The sequence below is a fragment of the Anguilla anguilla genome, chromosome 14, assembly GCF_013347855.1.
Source record: "Anguilla anguilla isolate fAngAng1 chromosome 14, fAngAng1.pri, whole genome shotgun sequence".
NCBI lineage: Eukaryota > Metazoa > Chordata > Actinopteri > Anguilliformes > Anguillidae > Anguilla > Anguilla anguilla.
Genome location: NC_049214.1, coordinates 7,111,761 through 7,132,336, shown reverse-complemented (window position 1 = coordinate 7,132,336; position 20,576 = coordinate 7,111,761). Strand labels below are relative to the sequence as shown.

General features: G+C 46.9%; 1 protein-coding gene across 1 annotated transcript in view; it reads left to right on the top strand.

The window, feature by feature from the left end:
- LOC118213214 (PDZ domain-containing protein 2-like) overlaps positions 1–20,576 on the top strand; it is a 59,783-nt gene that overhangs the window by 37,009 nt on the left and 2,198 nt on the right. The window contains exons 13-24 of the mRNA XM_035392010.1: positions 5,623–5,740; positions 6,246–6,378; positions 8,789–8,876; positions 9,106–9,209; positions 9,629–9,800; positions 10,279–11,075; positions 11,414–11,558; positions 14,793–17,697; positions 18,229–18,346; positions 18,756–18,866; positions 19,680–19,950; positions 20,266–20,400. Coding sequence (XP_035247901.1) covers positions 5,623–5,740; positions 6,246–6,378; positions 8,789–8,876; positions 9,106–9,209; positions 9,629–9,800; positions 10,279–11,075; positions 11,414–11,558; positions 14,793–17,697; positions 18,229–18,346; positions 18,756–18,866; positions 19,680–19,950; positions 20,266–20,400 — 5,097 coding nt within the window. The remainder of the gene's footprint in view (positions 1–5,622; positions 5,741–6,245; positions 6,379–8,788; positions 8,877–9,105; positions 9,210–9,628; positions 9,801–10,278; positions 11,076–11,413; positions 11,559–14,792; positions 17,698–18,228; positions 18,347–18,755; positions 18,867–19,679; positions 19,951–20,265; positions 20,401–20,576) is intronic.

Sequence of the window (20,576 nt, the reverse complement as noted above, 5' to 3'; positions counted from 1 at the left end):
TACAAGAAATAGAAAGGAAACTGCCTTCTCAAAACAGAACTTTTTCCGTGGCCATAGTTTTTCTCTGATTGGCCAATGTGACATGTCATGTGAACATGGTCATTTTGTCCCTTTTTCACAGTGTAGTTGCTGCCACTTTTTGCTGCTGCTTTTTGGCTAGCGATAATCGCTAAATTACGCTAAGTTAGCCAACTTTGTTAGCTAGATAAGTTAGCTATCATTTGCAGCCAACGAATATTTGGCTGACCTTAATGTAACCCTCTCAGTGTCTTCAGCCACATTTTAGTTTGATAGTTTTTGAAAAAGTGGCATTAAGCCCAACTGCAATTGACATGTTTATGTTAACATTCCTATTCTGTAAAAGCCAGTTTTATTATTTTATTATTTATGTCGAGTGGTTATGCCAGTCCTTTCTCGGTTATTGCTTCTCCATCTATGCCAGACTTCACTGGCTCATCTTGCCTGTTTGTTCAGATTAGAACTGTCATGGTCCTGTGTTCCTGTCTGTGTTTCCCTTGTTGGGCCGCCAGATGGCGGCACTTCTGTTTTGTGTCCTGCTCCCCTCCTGTTAATTGTATGATTGTTTCAATTGTCTCGTTATCCCATCATGGTTCCCACCTGTGTCTTGTTATCCCCTCCTTCTGGTTTGATTGTTTTTTGAGTTCACCTGTGTCTTGTTACCCCTTGTCTATTTAAGTTCTCTGTTCCCTTGACTCGGGTGCTGGTTCCTTGCGTGTGTTCTGCCTTGTGTTTGTTACCTGACATACATGTACCTGCCTGCTTGTGTTTGTTTCCCGACTGTATGTACCTGCTTGTTCCCTTGTGCTCTGCCTTCCCGTGTTCTGCCCCGCCTGTGTTTTTGAGTTCTTGTTGTTTTCTGTTTCGTTAGATTATTTTTTGAGTTTGTGTTTCACCTGCCTGTATTTTGTTCCTGACTTGTGTTTTTGTCCTTCCCTTGTGCTCTGCCTTCCCGTGTTCTGCCCTGTCTGTGTTTTTGAGTTCCTGTTTTCTGTTTCATTAGATTATTTTTTGAGTTTGTGTTTTAGCCCATTGTGGCCTTGTCTGTTCCTTGTTTGTTCACCTTGTGTTAGTAAAGTCTTTGTTAATTTTCCCTTTTGAGTTTGTGTTTTTTCCCTCTGCGTTTGGGTCCCCCCTACCCGGACCGTCACAGAAGGAACCAGCCAGTGTGGGACCCAGCAGAGGTGTTTTTTTTTTTTTTTTTTTTTTTTTTTTTTTGTTTGTGTTTGTTTATCATGCCACCGGGGTGGTGGAGTGACCCGGAGGACTCGCCACCCAGCGACTGGGAGTCCCTCGCCCTTGAGCTTCCCAGTGCCCGGGGTGGGCGGTCACGGAGGCGCCGTGGTCGGGCTGCCTCCCGGTCGGCCAGACCTCCAGCTGCCCAGCCAGCGGTTCCCGGCCCTGCGTCATTCGAAGGGACTCGACTGGCGATCTTTCCAGGGCCCGGCCCGCGGGGGTCCCGCCGGTCCCGTCCAGCTGCCCAGCCTGGTTCCCTACGGCTGTGGTCTGTGCTCCTGTCCCCTGCCCAGCCCAGTCGGCAGGGCCCTCGGCCTGCTCCACCCCAAGTCCAGGAAGGGCCTTCACGGCCTGCTCTGCTCCAAGTCCCGGAGGGGCCTTCACGGCCTGCTCTGCCTCAAGTCCCGGAGCGGCCTTCACGGCCTGCTCTGCCTCAAGTCCCGGAGCGGCCTTCACGGCCTGCTCTGCCTCAAGTCCCGGAGCGGCCTTCACGGCCTGCTCTGCCTCAAGTCCCGGAGCGGCCTTCACGGCCTGCTCTGCCTCAAGCCCCGGAGCGGCCTTCACGGCCTGCTCTGCCTCAAGCCCCGGAGCGGCCTTCACGGCCTGCTCTGCCTCAAGTCCCGGAGCGGCCTTCACGGCCTGCTCTGCCTCAAGTCCCGGAGCGGCCTTCACGGCCTGCTCTGCCTCAAGTCCCGGAGCGGCCTTCACGGCCTGCTCTGCCTCAAGTCCCGGAGCGGCCTTCACGGCCTGCTCTGCCTCAAGTCCCGGAGCGGCCCCCAGAGCCACCTCGAGCCCCGGAGAGGCTCCCAGATCCGCCTCGAGCCCCGGAGAGGCTCCCAGATCCGCCTCGAGCCCCGGAGAGGCTCCCAGAGCCGCCTCGAGCTCCGGAGAGGCCCCCAGAGCCGCCTCGAGCCCCGGAGAGGCCCCCAGAGCCGCCTCGAGCCCCGGAGAGGCCCCCAGAGCCGCCTCGAGCCCCGGAGAGGCCCCCAGAGCCGCCTCGAGCCCCGGAGAGGCCCCCAGAGCCGCCTCGAGCCCCGGAGAGGCCCCCAGAGCCGCCTCCAGCCCCGGAGAGGCCCCCAGAGCCGCCTCCAGCCCCGGAGGTCCCGCCTGCTCTGACCCTTCCGCGGAGGCCGCCTGCTACACCCAAGTTTCGGGCTTTACTTGTGCCTCGAGCCCCGGGGGGGCCTCCGGAGCCGCCTCAAGCCCCAGGGGGGCCTCCGCAGCTGCCTCGAGTCCCGGGGGGGCCTCCGGAGCCGTCCAGAGCTCCGGAGAGGCTTCCGGAGCCGTCCAGAGCTCCGGAGAGGCTTCCAGAGCCGTCCAGAGCCCCGGAGAGGACAACGGTCCCTTCTGTTGTCCCGCAGGGGCCGCCGCAGACTGCTCTGGCCGCCCCGCAGGCTAAGCCACCTGCCTTGCCCCCTAGCGTTCGTGCTCCCCCTGGCGTTTGTGCTCCCCCTGGCGTTCGTTCTCCCCCTAGCGTTCGTGCTCCCCCTAGTGTTCTCGCGCCCCCCAGTGTCCGTTCTTCCCCTAGTGTTCTTGCTCTCCCTAGTGTCCACACCTTGCCCCCTGGCGTTCGTGCTCCCCCTGGCGTTCGTGCTCCCCCTAGTGTTCTCGCGCCCCCCAGTGTCCGTTCTTTCCCTAGTGTTCTCGCTCCCCCTAGTGTCCACACCTTGCCCCCTGGCGTTCGTGCTCCCCCTGGCGTTCGTGCTCCCCCTGGCGTTCGTGCTTCCCCTAGTGTTCTCACGCCCCCCAGTGTCCGTTTTCCCTCTAGTGTTCCCCCGTCCTCCAGGGTTCGTCACTCCCCCGGTGTCCGTGCTCCCCCCAGTGGTCGTCCCTCCCCCGGTCTCGTCGCTCCCCCCAGTGGTCGTCCCTCCCCCGGTCTCGTCGCTCCCCCCAGTGGTCGTCCCTCCCCCGGTCTCGTCGCTCCCCCTGGTGTCCATTCTCCCTTTGGTGTCTGTCCCCCCAACCGTGTGTCCGTGTGTTCCCCGGCCCCCCTGTCTAATTGTCTGCCCGCCTGTTTGTCTGTTAGTCTACCCGTATGTGTGTCAGCCAGTTTGTTGGCCTGTTTGTCTGCCCCCCAGGCCGTCAGCCCATCGGCCAACGTGTTTGCCCGCCTGTCTGCCTGTCTGTCTGTGTGCCAGTCCGCGTGTGTTTTGTCTTGTTTGCCTGTGTGTCAGTCCCTATGTCAGTTGTTGGGTTCCCCCCTCTCCTTCCCTGTCTGCCTGTCCCTTTGTGTGTCCATCGGTGTCGCCGTGTGCCTCCCCGCCTGCTTGTCCCTGTGTCTGTCTTTTTAGGTCTCCCTATTGTGCCAGTATCTGGCAGTCTGTTTCCCCCTCAGTCTTGTCCAACCCAGTCCAGTGTTGTCGTGCCCCGTCTCGTTGCTGTCCTGTGTCCACCTCGCCCCAGTCCAGTCCTGTATGTCTGCCTTGCCCCTGTCCAAGTCCCCCCTGGTTTCCTGAGTTCCCCCTGGTTTCCTGAGTCCCCCTGTCGCCCGAGTACGGGCCCTGATTTTCCCCCGAGTCGCCCGAGTACGGGCCCTGATTTTCCCCCGAGTCGCCCGATGTGCGGGCCCTGAGTTTCCCCCGAGTCGCCCGATGTGCGGGCCCTGAGTTTCCCCCGAGTCGCCCGATGTGCGGGCCCTGAGTTTCCCCCGAGTCGCCCGATGTGCGGGCCCTGAGTTTCCCCCGAGTCGCCCGATGTGCGGGCCCTGAGTTTCCCCCGTGTCGCCCGAGTGCGGGCCAGCCCTGAATTTCCCCGTGTCGCCCGATGTGCGGGCCCTGAGTCTCCCCCGTGTCGCCCGATGTGCGGGCCCTGAGTCTCCCCCGTGTCGCCCGATGTGCGGGCCCTGAGTCTCCCCCGTGTCGCCCGATGTGCGGGCCCTGAGTTTCCCCCGTGTCGCCCGATGTGCGGACCCTGAATTTCCCCGTGTCGCCCGGGTTCTGCCCAGCCCTGAGTCTCCCCGTGTTGCCCGGGTCCTGCCCAGTCCCGAGTCCTGCTCCCCCGTCTGAGTCCAGTCCCGAGTCCTGCGTCCCGTTCTAGTCCTGAGTCCCGTCCTGTTCCTGTCCAGTCCTGTTTCTGCCCTGAGTCCTGTGTCCAGTCCTGTTCCTGTCCAGTCCTGTTCCTGTCGAGTCCTGTTTCCAGCCCCGAGTCCCTCTCCAGCCCCGAGTCCCTCTCCAGCCCCGAGATCCCTTCCTGTCCACTCCAGCCCCGAGTCTTGTCTTGTTCCGTTCCTGTCCAGTCCAGCCCCGAGTCTTGTCTTGTTCCGTTCCTGTCCAGTCCAGCCCCGAGTCTTGTCTTGTTCCGTTCCTGTCCAGTCCAGCCCCGAGTCTTGTCTTGTTCCGTTCCTGTCCTGTTCCTGCCCCAGTTCTGTGTCCAGTCCCTGTTCCTGTCTGAGTCCTGTTCCCTCGTCAGAGTCCGGTCCAGAGTCTTGTTCCTGTGTTCTGTCCCTGTTCTTGTCTTGTCCAGTCCTGAATCCGGTCTCCAGCCCCACCCTCTGTTGACTCCCTCCCCGGGTCGGCTTCCTGGGACGTCAGGAGCCGTCCCTTGGGGGGGGGGTACTGTCATGGTCCTGTGTTCCTGTCTGTGTTTCCCTTGTTGGGCCGCCAGATGGCGGCACTTCTGTTTTGTGTCCTGCTCCCCTCCTGTTAATTGTATGATTGTTTCAATTGTCTCGTTATCCCATCATGGTTCCCACCTGTGTCTTGTTATCCCCTCCTTCTGGTTTGATTGTTTTTTGAGTTCACCTGTGTCTTGTTACCCCTTGTCTATTTAAGTTCTCTGTTCCCTTGACTCGGGTGCTGGTTCCTTGCGTGTGTTCTGCCTTGTGTTTGTTACCTGACATACATGTACCTGCCTGCTTGTGTTTGTTTCCCGACTGTATGTACCTGCTTGTTCCCTTGTGCTCTGCCTTCCCGTGTTCTGCCCCGCCTGTGTTTTTGAGTTCTTGTTGTTTTCTGTTTCGTTAGATTATTTTTTGAGTTTGTGTTTCACCTGCCTGTATTTTGTTCCTGACTTGTGTTTTTGTCCTTCCCTTGTGCTCTGCCTTCCCGTGTTCTGCCCTGTCTGTGTTTTTGAGTTCCTGTTTTCTGTTTCATTAGATTATTTTTTGAGTTTGTGTTTTAGCCCATTGTGGCCTTGTCTGTTCCTTGTTTGTTCACCTTGTGTTAGTAAAGTCTTTGTTAATTTTCCCTTTTGAGTTTGTGTTTTTTCCCTCTGCGTTTGGGTCCCCCCTACCCGGACCGTCACAAGAACAATCTATCCTGTCTTTCGCTTGACCTCCTGGAATGCCTTGTGTTGCATTTCAGTTAGAAAATAATTTTCAAATAGGGCTGCATTGAACCTCCTTTGACTGTAAGTTCTCCTGTATTTCAGAGCCAGGTGTAGGCTTGGGAATTGGGGCCTGCTGTCTCACTTTGGAGAACAGTGCCCCAGGCATCTACATCCACAGCCTGGCCCCTGGGTCCGTTGCCAAAATGGACGGCAGACTCAGGTGAGAATCGGCGTCTGCTACACCGCTGTTTGTCTTTTGTATCTCAGTACATTTTCAATGTAATCATATTTAAGATATGTCCGATCTGTGTTATTTTTTATATGCAAACCCTGTTGGAAAAGTACAATATTTATATAATTTGTCATGTCTGAATGAATGAGGTGGTGAATGCAGAGAATGTCACAGTTAATGCAGCAGGAAAGGATGGCCTCAGAGATGTTACTGACAGAAATGAGACTTACATTTGGCATGCCGTTTGAAAAACAGAAATACTGACTAACTTTGAGATCGGTGTGTGTGAGTGTGTTTGTGTGTGTGTGTGTGCGCGCACGCATGCGTGAATGCGTGCCTGTCTGAATGTGTATGAACACACGCATAGGGAGTTTTCCTCACTGTTGAAGTCAAAAACATGACTTCTTACCAGCGTCAGAGGGAGTCCAGTGAGCAAATGAACCGATCTGCATATGCCTGTTTGAATCCCTGCTGCGCGTCTGTTTAATTGCAGTCGAGGGGATCAGATTCTGGAGGTGGACTCTGTGAGTCTACGCCATGCAGCCCTGAGCGAGGCCTACGCCATCCTGACCGAGTGTGGGCCCGGTCCCGTCAGCCTCATCATCAGCCGGCACCCCAACCCAAAGGTGCGGGCCACCGGAACCTTCCGAATTTACCAATACATTCATTAATGAACATACACAACGCAAACAAATCAGTACTGTAGTTCACGAGCACAGATAGGCAGTCATAGTGGAGTCCCATTTGTCCCTCAAAAATGCAGTTTTGACAAAAGTATTAGACAGTGTGTCACACACTCTACTTTTAGACAGCATATTTATTTATGCCGCTTTATGTATCTTTGCAGAATTTGAAGAAAACAAAGCATTTTAACCAAACTTAGTCTAGGCCCTTGCAGTAATTCCAAACAATAGCAATAGCAATGAACATGCAATGGCAAAATATCATAATTTGTTTCAGGCCTGACAGCCATTTTCTTCAGGCAAACTCAATAACAAGTCAACACCTTCATCTATACTCCAGCTGTGCTATGGGTCATAGTCAGGGAACCTTCAATCGACCCTATTAATGTGCCAATTACCTCATCACATAAATTATATAATGCCATAAAATCTAAACAGCATCCGTTTTACTTTCCTCTGCACAGACCCATCAGGGCACTAGTCCGCCTGTTTTGTTTGGGTTAAGGCAGAATGTGTCATTTCACATATGCTGTGTTCAGTAATAAATTATTTTCTTTGTAGTGTGTGGTCTGTGGGTTTAAAATTGTCTCTATGTGTTCAAAGGCTTATGGCAGTATAAATACTTTCTTGGATGTCTTTCCTCTGTAAAATGAAACATAAATCTGTGTTTTTACTGCTTATTTCTGAAACCATAGTGTATAGTATTGTTTAACATGTTATATAATGAATATGGACCATCACTGAAATATGGTTATAAAGATTACTTGTGTTTTGTGTTGTCCTGTGACCAGACAGCTGTTACTAATAATATTCATTTACAGCACGGATGTATTACCACAGTTAAATTTAAATCCTCTCACAGTACACTTAGGAAATGAACTATATTCCCCACTTATTTGAAAGAATGTATTTCCTTTTTGGCACAAAGTTATATTTTTATTATGATTAATTTACCCCACTCCCTTAAAAAGTGTTTGTGAACTGGTTATTTAGCCTGTCTGCCTTAAACTATTTCATGAACCTTCAGCTCCTCAGAATACTTTTTAAATTAGATTCAGAAAAGAATTGTGAAGGCAATATATTGTGTGATATTAAATTACAAACCCAAATACAGCAGTTCATTATCAAAAGAAAAAACCTTTTACTGATTGGTTAATGCTGTCACCTCACTGGCATGCACTCAGAATATTATATGGGGAGTCAGAGTTGGGGCTGCCCTGCAACCAGCTGTTGTGAATACACTCCCAAGAACATCACAAAACAGATTATTCAAAAATGCATTTGTACTGGCCTCGATTTTGGTTCAGAAATATGTGCCAAATGATGCAGTGGAGAGAGGACACTCAAGGGGGAAATATAACAGCTACAAACAGACTCTTACTCAGGCTGTTGTCGCGGGTTGGAAATTGGGCTAACTCGTTAGTCAACTATGACCACAAGTCTGCAGAAAGTACAAACTAATCTGTCCCACAGGAAGTAGGGTTGGTTTGAGCCAGCAGTGGTTCCTTCAGCAAAAGTTGCATTACCTCCTCCCAGTGATGCTCCTAGCCCACAGTCTACCAGCTGTTGTCAGAGAGATACATCTCTCCAGATATTGTCGCTAGCTGTCCTGCAGTACTCTGTGGCCTTAAGTGTAGGAAAGGGTCTCTGGCCCACAGGTGAGTGTATTGGAGGTGTGCACACTGCACAGGATGGTCTGAAGTTCTGAGGACATGTACTTGTGTACTAGAAAGTCTGATGTATGTTGAAATATTGAGGGTGAGCATAATTAAATGTCTTGTTCTTTCTGCAAAGCAACTAAAATCCAGAGTAACGTGCACGCCTGGAATAATTCAAGAAATACGCCTTAATCATTCCAAAGAAATTGCTCTGCAAACGCAGTTGACAAATACGTATATTATAAACATCCTAGAAATGTCTCTCAAGCTGTTCTTTGTTAATAATTTCTTAGCCTTTGTGGTGAATAGAAGCATAATTTGCATGAATTGAAGACAAAGCAAAAGCTTTCTATTTTGAGTAAGTGAGTAATTCAGTAGGATCTCTGTAAGAAATGTTATTATGGACACCGTGTGAAGAGTCTCTGGTGATGCTTTTTCATTGATGTGTAGTGTTTGTGCAATCAGCTCTGAAGAGGTTCTTTTTCATCTTTCTGGTCAAGATATTAGTGTTCTCTATCTACATATTTAACCTGTGCTCATCTTTTCAGAGCATAGTTACATGCATCAATTAACAATAAACACAAATGTGCAGTTACACTATCAAGTAATGATTGGGAATGCAGGATAGTAGTAAATGTACACCACGTTTATCTTGTGTTATATTTCCCTCTCATGTTTCTCTGGCCATCCTCCAGGTTTCTGAACAAGAGATGGATGAAGCCATCACTCGCACCACACAGAGAGAGAGCCTGAATAAGGACAGCCACTCATCTCACACATTGGGTATGTGATCGGCTGAGAACCTGAGAGCAACACAACAAAGAAGGGAATGGAATGAAATATCTTCTTTGCATTCTGAATGAATGAACATTCATACTGTATGCACCATGTTTTTGCTGTATGTGTGCCTGTATCTGTGTGTGCAGTGATCACAGACGCTGTTTTTCTACCATAGCTTTGCTGGATTAAAGTTTAACAGCAGTCTAACTGTGAGTCTGCCCTTCTTGACCAGGGTTACCCTCAAAGACCCCCTCACCAGTCATCAGAGCCAGGCAGAGCGATGGGACCTCCTCTCTCAGCTGGACCATGAGGAGATTCCTGGAGCCAGCCAGCAGGGTAACAGGGAGCTTTATCATGAAATACATGCTTCTTGCAATATTATATTTCTCAGTACTAGCTTTGGCATAACTGCTGCTTCTGGGTGTGTAGTTTTATTCTTAATTGCTTAAAAATATTTTTAGAGGAATTAAGAGTTTATTTTTTAAAAGCTACATCTCTGCTGCATAAGGGCTGTCAATCTTCAAGAATAGATTGAGTACCAACTGTATTTAGTTTTCTTCAACTTTAAGTGAAAAAATTACCATTTGTCAATATTACTAACATTGGATTCATTTAGTTTGAGTGCCTATTGGTGTTCTGATATACTTGGGATACTAGAACCTGTCCAGAAATGATGACCTGCTGTGAATGACTTCCTCAGTATCAGATTACCTGTTTGTTCTCAAGTTTACCGTCATCTTTCTCTGTCTCTACAGCAAGGATCTCTGAGCTCTGAGGCAGAGCTCTCTCAGTACTTCTCACAGGATGTCCCCAGCCAGACCTCTCTCTCTGAGACTATGGTGACGAGCTCCAGCAGCGACATCCTGCACCGTGTCAAGAGCTGTACTGCCCCAATCGAGGGTAATGGAACATTGCCCCATGATGCAGGTACAAAATTTTATCCCCTATGTATATTTGTCTCCTAGTTTGCAACTCCAAATGATATAGGCAGATCCAGCCTGACCCAGGGAGTGACATAAGTGACCCCCAAATCAAATGTTGCTTAGGGCCTCTCGAAGGCTAAAGCTGGCAGTGCAATCTGGCAATCTGGAAATTTGTTTATGGCTAACTTTTTTGTGGGGTTGTTGATCATAATTGGCATTGATGTAGTCAGAATTCAGTTCTGAGCCATAGACCATGATATTTGTCTGTTAAATATTCATTTTTTTCATTTCCCAATCCGTGAGCATTCTAGTTTATTGAATCAAGTTTTTGTAGGTAGATTTCTATGCAGCAAGAATTTGTTACTCTTCCATGAATACTTCTGAAAACTTATTTCATAAATACTTGTGGAATCTTGTTCATTTTGTCTTATGAGGCTGTGATCTTGATGTTGAAGTATTGGCAGCTGTCGTTTCTCTTCCAGCAGCACTGAAGGATATGGCCTGTGGAGCCGCAGATGGCAGTGGCAGGGCCTCGAGCCCAGCTGCCCCGCAGGCGGACGCATCCCACCGGGGCAGCGCGAGTGGCAGCCCCGGCTCCGTCCGCAGCCCCCTGCTGCGCCAGCGCCGCATCGTCTGCTCTGAAGGCGAGGGCAGCGACTCGGACGAGGACGTGCGGCAGGCCAGGGACGACACGGCGGCCTGGGGCAGGGCGGGGCACAGGAGGATTCTCCCGGAAGACCCAGCCGTGGCCGTAGGCGTGTCCGCTGGAGAACCAGGGGGGAGTCACGACGGGCGCGAGCTACAACGGAGCGTCGGCGACAACGCAGCCGCAGCGCTGGCCCAGCCCCCCCCACCAGGGGCGGAGTCCCCCTTCATGCCCATCCGCAGCCTGGAGCAGGAGGAGGGAGGGGCGGCCGCTAACCTGGGGGTGAAGAAAGACCCCCAGCGAGAGGCCGAGTCCAAGCGCTCGCCTAAACTGGAGCACAAGGCGGTGACGCGGGTCAAGAGCATGATGAGCATCGAGTGCCCCGGCCAGCCACATCGCCCCAAGGGGGAGGAGCCGCCCCCACAGCCCGCCCAGAGTGGGGCGCGGCCCCCGGCTCGCCCGCAGCCCCACTGCAAGAGGGCGGAGTCCAGCGAGCTGGCCGGGGTGTGCACCATCGAGACCGTGCTCTTACAGAGGAGCGGCTCAGAGTCCTTTGGCCTGGACCTGGAGATAAATTCTTCCCCTCTGAAAGTGCTGATCACTGGTTTACGACCTGGAGGGGCAGCAGAGAGAGTATGCCATTCTGCTAATCTTCAGCTAGCAGTGCACGTTATACATCACCAAACACTCCGGGCTGTGAAGAAAGTGCATGTTAAGATAATGAGTTAATGAAAAATATTAGAAATGTGTGATTGTATACTTATAAAGCCCTACTTTTTTTGGTTAGTCACATGAGCTTCATTATACTTCCCCATTGTGTTTGATTGCTATAAAGAACTAGTGTCAAAGTCTGAGATTCCTCTCGCACTTCCTGTGGTATTTTGATAACATACAGTCGCTGTAGACTTTACCCTCACATGAAGGGAGGATCATTCATCGGTGCTGTTCCCCTTTTTATGACCACATTCCAGGAATCCAAGGGCAAGCTGTGTGTCGGGGATGAAGTTGTGGCCATCGGAGACATTCTGGTTTGTGCTTCTTCCTATCAGGAGATCTGCGATCTGATGCACAACCTTCCAGTAACCCTCACCTTAGAGGTTAAAAAGCCAGTATCAGGTGAGTGCAGCTTCTGTTTCTCTCGTGGTTGGATGATGTTTCTCTTTAAAAGCATTTTAATGGACCTGGGTATTATTGATTTTATAGTGTATTGTACCATTTTTGAGAACTCTTTAGCTGATTTTCTTTCATATTATTGAACATTCAGTTTAAACACTTGCTATAAATACAGCATATACCAAAAATAAATTGAAAGTCCATTTATTGCTTATTGAGTAAAGATGGTTTGAATGGCCTGTTCTCGTCATTATGTGTTTGCATTGGTTTAGAAAATAAACCATTACAAGTGAAGAAATTTCACTGCACGTATCAGTGCAGTAATACTCATTGCTGTATGTATTCATTTGGACAACACAGACATGTCACTTTAGAACTTTACTTTGAGTTAATTATTCATGCAGTAACTTACAGCATTAATGACTACCTGAATAATAAGTTCCTCTTGCATTTTCTTCATACTGTTCAGTATGTTCTGATGCAAATGAGTCACATGTCTGATGAACTCACATTTTGGACATCCAGTATGACCTTGGTTTAGTTAGGGGCCATGCACAACAGTGTCCAAAACCTACTACTGTAAGCGAAAGACTGAGATATGTATGCTTCCATGTTTCTATATGTACCATAGAAAAATACTGAATGAACTAAAACAAAAACCATACCTATCTTGTGACAAAGTTCAAAACCCCATAATAAACAAGGTTAGAGAGATGTTAAATATTTAACTACAGCCTGTGCCACCTGAATTTTTTTCTGGCTTAGAAGATGGCTGGAGAAAATAGGGTGATCATTAACAGTAATGATCACACATGTTCTCTTTTTTCCGATTTCATTTAAATTGGTGTTATTGAATTGTATAAACTGTACATCCAGCAAGGCTGCATTAACCCTAAAATTTTATTCCAGTAGATAATGGTACATGCAATGACCCCTCTTATTGGTTAGATATTTAATTAAATTGCAGGAAAGGGTACTGTGCCTTGCTGTCATCAGTGAGAATAGGTTACAGAATTTAGCTTTTACAGTGTTAGATTTACCTCTGTGGTGCTCCATTCAGCTCCAGCTGGACCTGCAAACACACGCACAACTCCCCTTACCACATTTTAAGTATTTATTTTAAAAAACACGTTTTTGTAGACCTGAACTCATCGCGATGGCAAACATTAATATCATATTTTTTGTGACAACTGCACATTTCTGTCACAGTCATGTACTTAAAGCCGGTTTGGATTGAATAGCTCAGCCTCTCTTTCTCTACACTGCACACTGCACAATAATGCAGGAGCTCAGCTGGTTTCTCCATGCTGACACTCCTCTTCTCCTTCTCTAAGGGAGCTGTAAGCAGCCTAGCATGTGTGCTAATGATGACTGTTCTTTTATGGGTTTCCATAGATTCAGTAGATTAGTAGAGTTGTTTCCTCCACTTTCCTTTGCAATCATTCACCGGCACCTTGTAATAATACAGACTTTAACTTTCAGAAAGACACTCTTTTTAATTGATTATTTAAGCTAGAAACACTTTTTATTAAGTGAATCATCCTAATGATGCTAATTAAATATGATAACCTGCTTCTCCTCAGTTCTTAAGTAGCTTCACTTGAAAATTCCTGTCTTATTAGCCTTATGTCTGTGCTTATTTAAATCTTGAAGGACTCTAGCTTCTCTAACTGAAGGAGGTCATGGAATTGGATGATTCAGCAAGTACTTTAATGATCATAAGTAGTTCACTTATTAAGTATTTTCCTTGCTGAACTACATTTGGCTGACAATCAGGTTTGAACGTTTTGCATTGGTCCTATTTTTTTGGCGTAGATTTTTTAAATAACAAAATAATGTGTGGCAAAATAGCATATAAACAATCTGCCAATTTAGTAAAAAAAGTTTTTTATTATTTTTTTTATTAACTTACTAATTATTATTACCCTAATCTGTATATATATCAACATAAATATTTTTAAAAATATGTATGTTTTAGGTCTGTGGTTTAGATAGGAACCGCATGCATATAACTAAGTGAGAATTGCACAGGGAATTTAGATTAAATTTACAAGATGGCCTGATTATGTCAGATTGTACCTTTTTTCATAATATGTTAGGTTAAACATTACCCTTTGCTGCCTGTAACTGAAGATTACTTTTGGAAGATACAACTTAATATTTGTAATGTTGTCAAATGGACAACATTTTTGTGGATATTATTTTTAAACATTTAGGCCTGTGAAATATGTATAAAACGACTGTCTTAAGGCAAACACTGCATAGAGATAGTCACTCTACCTCAGAGGAATTCTGTGCATTCTATTCTATGCATCATCAGCAGTCAGATTTTACACTAAAGACTGAGGACAAACTGGAGAGAAGATATTAAATGGCTAGCAACCATACCTTGATTTACAATGTTCCTAAATGACTGCATCAGATCGTTTGTATAAAAAACATTGAAAATCTTAGAGTCGATTCAGTTCACTGAGTTTTAATTTGAGGAACTTATTACTGTTTAGCCACCTGCCACATAGCAGACAATGTCAGTACAATGTCGTAGTACTCCAGCAGGCAAGCTTATCTGCTGCCATGGTCTTTGGACAGCTTGTTACAATAGATTATGTGTATACCTGAAAGTTTTTTTAAAATCACTTTCGGTTACTTATTTATTCTGTAACTTGCACTTGGTACTTGCAGTTAGGAGGGGCATTCAGCCAATGTGCAAATTGACTTGAAGTCAACTTTTAATTACAGGTTTAAAGGTGGTTTAATGTTCTGCTATTACTTGCATGTATTTTTATATTTAATGCTAAAAATGCCTGGCAACAAGGTTTTAAATCTCTATTTGAAATTCAGAACCAAAATATATTTGGACAACATATTTTGTCACTTACAGATACATTTTACAAGTTCTAGTTTGTTGAATGAATGCACATTTTTTAGTATTACTGAAAAAAAAAGATTTAAACAACACCATATGATAAGTCCACTGCCTTTGTGTTTTGTGTTATAAGGCAAACATTTTACACGCACACACAAACACACATAAGATACACAACATATAATATATCATGGATCACCCAATATGGATGTAAATACCCTCAAATTAAACTGACAATCTGTACTTTAACCTTCTATTCATTATTCATTCAAATAAAATTGTGTCACTGTCCCAAAATCTTTGCATTAAAATGTATATTAAACTTGCACAACAGCTCCTTATGTTTTATAACTGTGCTTCTTGTCCCTCAGCTGTAGATCGACTGTCTTGTCTCATCCTGTCATCGGATAATGAAGATCATTTACAGACGGATTGCTCCACATCTGCTTTGGATGGGAGCACTGAAGGTCTGAAGGAGGGGTCTTTACATTTTGAAGGTTCCACGTTGAATTCAGAGGCCTTGGCGGACAATTCAAAACAGCCTGATAAAACAAACAATAAGAGTGACTTGCCAGTCACGAATATTGATGATTTCATAACAGAGCTAAGTTCCCCTGATGAACTTTTAAACAATTGTGTGACCACAACTGCCAGTCTGGATTTACACAGTAGTGAAAATACCTCTTGTGAAGCGGACAGCATTGTCCTGAAGGAAAACAAATGTGAATCCACTGAATCTCGACCCCAACAATGCCTGGATTTCTCAGTTTTGAATACAGGAAGTAAAAGCCAGCTAGTCCCTGTCAGTAAAGCATTTCTTAACAGTTACTCCAGGAACTTCAGCAATCTGAGTGGGGAGGAGGCTCCACATTCAAACAGGGGATCTGAAGGAAAAAAGGGCATGTACAGTATGGCAGATGACAGCGAGTCAGAAAGCGACTCTACTCCTGAGAATGCTGACCAGGCACACAGAGCACAGTGCCCTGATCAGCCTCAGAGTCGTGATCAGCAGGTGATGGATTCTGATGATGAGCAGGTGGAGATTTGTTACGGTGAAAACAGCTGCAGCAAGGCTGAGGATTCCAAGGTCACAGAGGGGTTGTGTACTTCACCATCCAAACAAGGGAAAGAAGCTCTCTCGTTTGATGCAGGTGAGGAAAAGCCCTCCATTTCTCTACAGAAATCAGTGTGTTCAAACTCGACTTCCCCTTCTCACTTGAAAGCAGAGCATAATGCAAACTCTGGTGAATACCTGGAGCATCAGTTCCAGCCATTCGGAGCCTGTGCCAAGAAAGACAGCACCGCTATCACCAATCAGTCACATTCTATTATGAAGCCAACATGTTTACAGCAGGGCACAGCACCTGTCCCAGTAAGGAAAGTTGAGTCCTCTGTCACGCAATCTAGCGGTCACACTATGTCAAGAACGCAGAATGGAACAGGGAAGTTGCCAGTGCACACATCACTGACTTCAAATAAATCTCTTAATCCACAGTCATTGTGTAATTCAGGTTCAGTAGAGGCAAGTGGCTCCCTTAATCCTGGCAAGCACAGTGGGAGAGCATTGGGCGCATTGACAGTAAAAGACAGGGAGAGGGACAGGGCACAGACCTCTCTCGAAACAAGGACTGCGCTGTCTCAAACACAAAGTAATACCACCAGCCACTGTTCAAAGACCCTGGGGAGGAAATCTCAGAATGATAGCCTCAGTTCATCCCAGTCAAGCAGTAGGCTCAAACTTGACAAAACGTCTCGAATGAGTTCGGCCTCCAAGCTCAAGGGCCTCAGCATCAAAAGCAGGACGAAGGACCAGCACATTGTGAAACCATCAGGGGCCGAAAGTCCAACTCAGAGAAAGGCCTCTCCTTCCCCAGTGCAATCTCCCAAACTCCAATCCAAGAGGGGGCCATCAGCGTGCAGCATAAAATCAAGCAAACAGTTGGAGAAAAACGGCACCGTTTCACCAAAAAGCACTGCCCATAGACAAGAAAAGAATATGCCTACTCAGGGTTCCCCGTTGGCAGGATCCGCAGATTCTCAGGTGAATGAATTGCACTCCAGGCCACTTGCAGATAAGAGCAGGGACTCTCCAGCTGATGGGCGAAAGGACTCAGCCCCAGCCCAAGAGGACCGGGGGTCTCAAAGGTTTTCAAATTGCAAGGAGCAGACTGAAAGTAGAGCCACTCAGCGGACTTTCGTTGAGGTGCGGCTGTCTTCATCCTCGTCCTGCTCACCTTCTTCTATAATGTCCACTCCCACTCTGGAGAGGAAGGGGTCTCTGGAGAAAAATGTCAACCCTGTTAGTTCAGACCCCAATCGAGGACAAACAGCACTTTCAACACAGAAGAGCCTCAGTAGAACTACGGATTTGTCATGTTCTACTGCCACAACGCACCGAAGTGAGGGGAAACCGCCCAGTCCTCCAGGCAGCAGAAAACTGTTTAATACTGCCCCAAATGATGTGACTTCAGATGCACCTTGTCCAGCGAGAGAACAGCAGGTCTGCAGAGATGACTGCCGATCAGGCAACGTCATTGGACAAGTCTCCAAAAATGAGATGGATGAAAAATCTAAGGCCAGCAGATCCAAATCACTGCATGTGAGATCAGAGAGACGAAGTTGCTCCACAGATGCCAGCTTGTCTTCGGGCCACAACCCCTTGACCGTCCAGCAGAGAATCAAGTCTTTTGAAAACCTGTCTGGCCCTGACAGGCCTGCTATGGCCTGCATTGATGTGCAGTCTTACGCTCTCCCAAGCAAACCCCCTCTGAGCAGGAGGTCACCTGGCCACACTGGGCCAGGATGCCCCCAGTCCACGGAGTGCCCTTCCTTGACAAGCAGTTTAAGTTCCTGCGCTGACAAAGGTCCTGAGGTTCCATCAGAGCCTGTTCATCACCCATCTACTGTGACTTTCTCGAACCTCGATGTGCCAAATCAGGACAGCGACGGCGAGTCCCTCCAAGAAGTAAAGGCCATGGGAGGTGCTTCACCCGCAGTACGGACCAGGAGCCCCCGGACCCATTCTGGCCTGGCCCGCTCCAAGTTGAGAGAGCTGAGGGCGCTGAGTATGCCTGACCTTGACAAACTTTGCACTGATAATTTTGCCAGCAGTACAGGCGAGGGTCAATCCAGGAGGACCACGGCACCTCCGCCGGAGGCCTACAGTGGGACCGATCGCACCAAGGTGAACAAGAGTGGGACGTCCTGCAGAAGCATTGGGAGACATGGAGACCAGACCAATGGGACACAATCTGCAGATGCCAGCTGGTCCATCAGGTAAGTTGGGCAGATGTTGAGACTAATTAATTTCTATCTCACTTAGACATGTGCCTTTTTATCAAAAGTAATCTATTTTTATCAGCTATGTTTATGTGCTGAACGGCTATTTTGGAATTATAGTATGTTGCAATTAAACACTATTGACTAATAGTGTTAGTGAGTTTAACAAATGATTACAGAGTTGATTATAAAACTTAAAAATAAATTTTCTGTTCAAACTGTAAAAACTACACCTTGGAATGTTTTGGTAAATTAAATCATGGAAAAAGTGAGTTTAAAGGTGAGTATTGGGAATATCAGTGGATTTGCCTGCTTCAGACTCCCTACACAACAAGCAGAAACACACAACAGGAATTTAACAACGGAAAGTCACTTCCTGTATGTGTATTTATGAGAGCGGTTTCTATAGATTTGTGAGTAATGATTAATGACTTTCTCCTGAGCATTTTTGTGTATAACCTTAGCGGTATTGAATTGAAATTTTAAATTGAAACCCATATTCTTGTCTCTTGTGTGCTCGGTTGGTAGTTTGGGTGAGCTGGCCATCTCCCCCCTCCACCAGAATAAGTTGCAGAGAGTTCTTACCTCCTTGACGGAGAATGCAGATGTGCCGTGCTTGATTCAGGAAGTCAAGGCTCTTGCCAAGGTAATGCGATCGCATCGCTATGCCAACTTCTACATTGAGTTATATGACTGTGGTGCAGTAATTCATGCTATGCTGCACACAAATGCTCATGTGCATTTAAAACTTGGTGTACGCACACACACACACATATATATATATGTGCACACACCCAGGCTGAGTTCAATTTTCAGCCATGCTTAAACAGTATACCTTTCTGTGGTTCTCTTTTTTTTTTTTACTGCTAATGGTGAATGACTGGTGATATTTAAGAGGCATGATCCCTGAGATAAAGAAGAAGGTCATTTGAAACCCTTTTTTTTCTTCTCTTGCAAAATCTGTATCTTGAATCTAGTGAAAAATGTCCTATTGTCATTGGTGAAGTTGTGAAAAATAATATTTTCTTTTTGTCTGGACAACTTTTCTGTATCAGACCACCCAAGTATCAGAAGATATTTACTTTGTGGTTCTAACCAAAGAGGAAGGTTCCGGTCTTGGATTCAGTATTGCAGGAGGAGTTGACTTGGAACAGAGATCCGTCACGGTATGTAAAGTATGTTTGTTTTCCTTGAGTGTGTGCGCTGTGTAAATTCTGCTGCCTTGCCGTGTGTTCAGATGAGAGTATACATTTTTCCATGCCTTATTATAACTTTCTTTCTGGATTTGAAAATGTACTTCTGTCATTAAATAATCTGAAGTTAAATGTGACCAGCTAAATAAGAAAACAAACAAACAAGCAAATAAATAAATAAATGAATGAATGAATAAATAATATGTTCACAAATTGATTCATTATTATCAATTGATGAATTAATGATGTACTTGTAGTACACCCTCTGAAAATACATGCTTTGTCTCCCCTTTGTGTTAGACAGGCGAACTGCAACCAGTGTGATCTATAAGGTGTTCTACAGTGAACATATAATTTATTATTACCTCAACACTTTTAGGCAGATCTCTGCACTTTTCTGTTTGTATTTTAAAATGTCAAGGCAGTTTGTTCCTGACATAAAGTAATGACAGCTTTGTGCTCACGCAAGTGTAGCTCACTGCACCGCCTGTGACAATATATTGCATCACAGATTGCTTTCTACCAGAGTAGCTCAATATGAGGTGATGAGGATTGATTGTTCCTTGTGTTCTGTCTTGTCTGAATTGGAAAAAAATGTTATCACCTTCTACAGTTGTGTAGTTTGGTTACAATTTTGAGAGTAATACATTATGACAACTGTGATTGAAGTACGGAATTAAGTGGAAATCTTGATATACATGTGTAGTGAAAATATTGCATTTACCCATACATGTACAAGATTTAGCAGGATTAACAGAACAAATACCTGTTCTTTACAATGGCCAGGTCCACAGGGTATTTTCCAGAGGGGTTGCTGGTGTGGAAGGTACCATTCAGCGAGGAGATGGCATCATCTCTCTCAATGGCACTGTGCTTGGAGGGACAACACACGCCGAAGCTCTGTCCTGCCTTCACCAGGCCCGGCTGCCCAAACAGGCCCTGGTCATCATCAGAAAGGGAAAGGACAGTGAGCTCCCCTCACCCAGACCGGAAGTGTCCTTTGGAACGGGAATACGGACTCAGTGTCCCAGAGACATTGTTGTGGAAACAGGAGCAGGTGGGGGACAGAAAGAGTGCTGCAAGTGGAGCTGGGGAATGTGTTCAGTGCATGTGAATATGAATCATATCCAAATAATTAAAACAGCAGGCGGAGAGTATAATGGTTTTTGACACACCCCTTTTTGTCATAATGTGCCCACGTTCTGTGTCAGTACATAGTTTCATTAGTAAATGTTGCCCTTGAATGTTGTATTAATGTCTGTGTGTGTGTGTGTGCGTATGTGTGCGCGTACGTGTGTGTGCGGCTGGTGCATATCAGTGTGCTGATTTCCTGATGTCTGTGAGGCTCATGTTGAGTTGCCCTGTGTCACAGCTGTGGAGGTGGGGCCAGATGGTGTCCTCAGTGTGGAGCTTCAGAAGACTTCTGCAGGCCTGGGGTTCAGCTTGGAGGGGGGGAAAGCCTCTGCCCATGGAGACAGACCCCTCAACATCAAGCGCATATTCAGAGGTAATTCGCCCACGCCGTCTTCAAACAGCAGCTCAGAGAACTCAGTAGATGTAACCCACCCCACAGGTGCATCTTGCATAACTTTTCAGGTCTTTTTAATGTTTTGTTCTTGACTGGGCATTCGTTTCTCCCTTTTCATTGATGATGCACCAGATGCTAAATTTTCACTCTGAAAT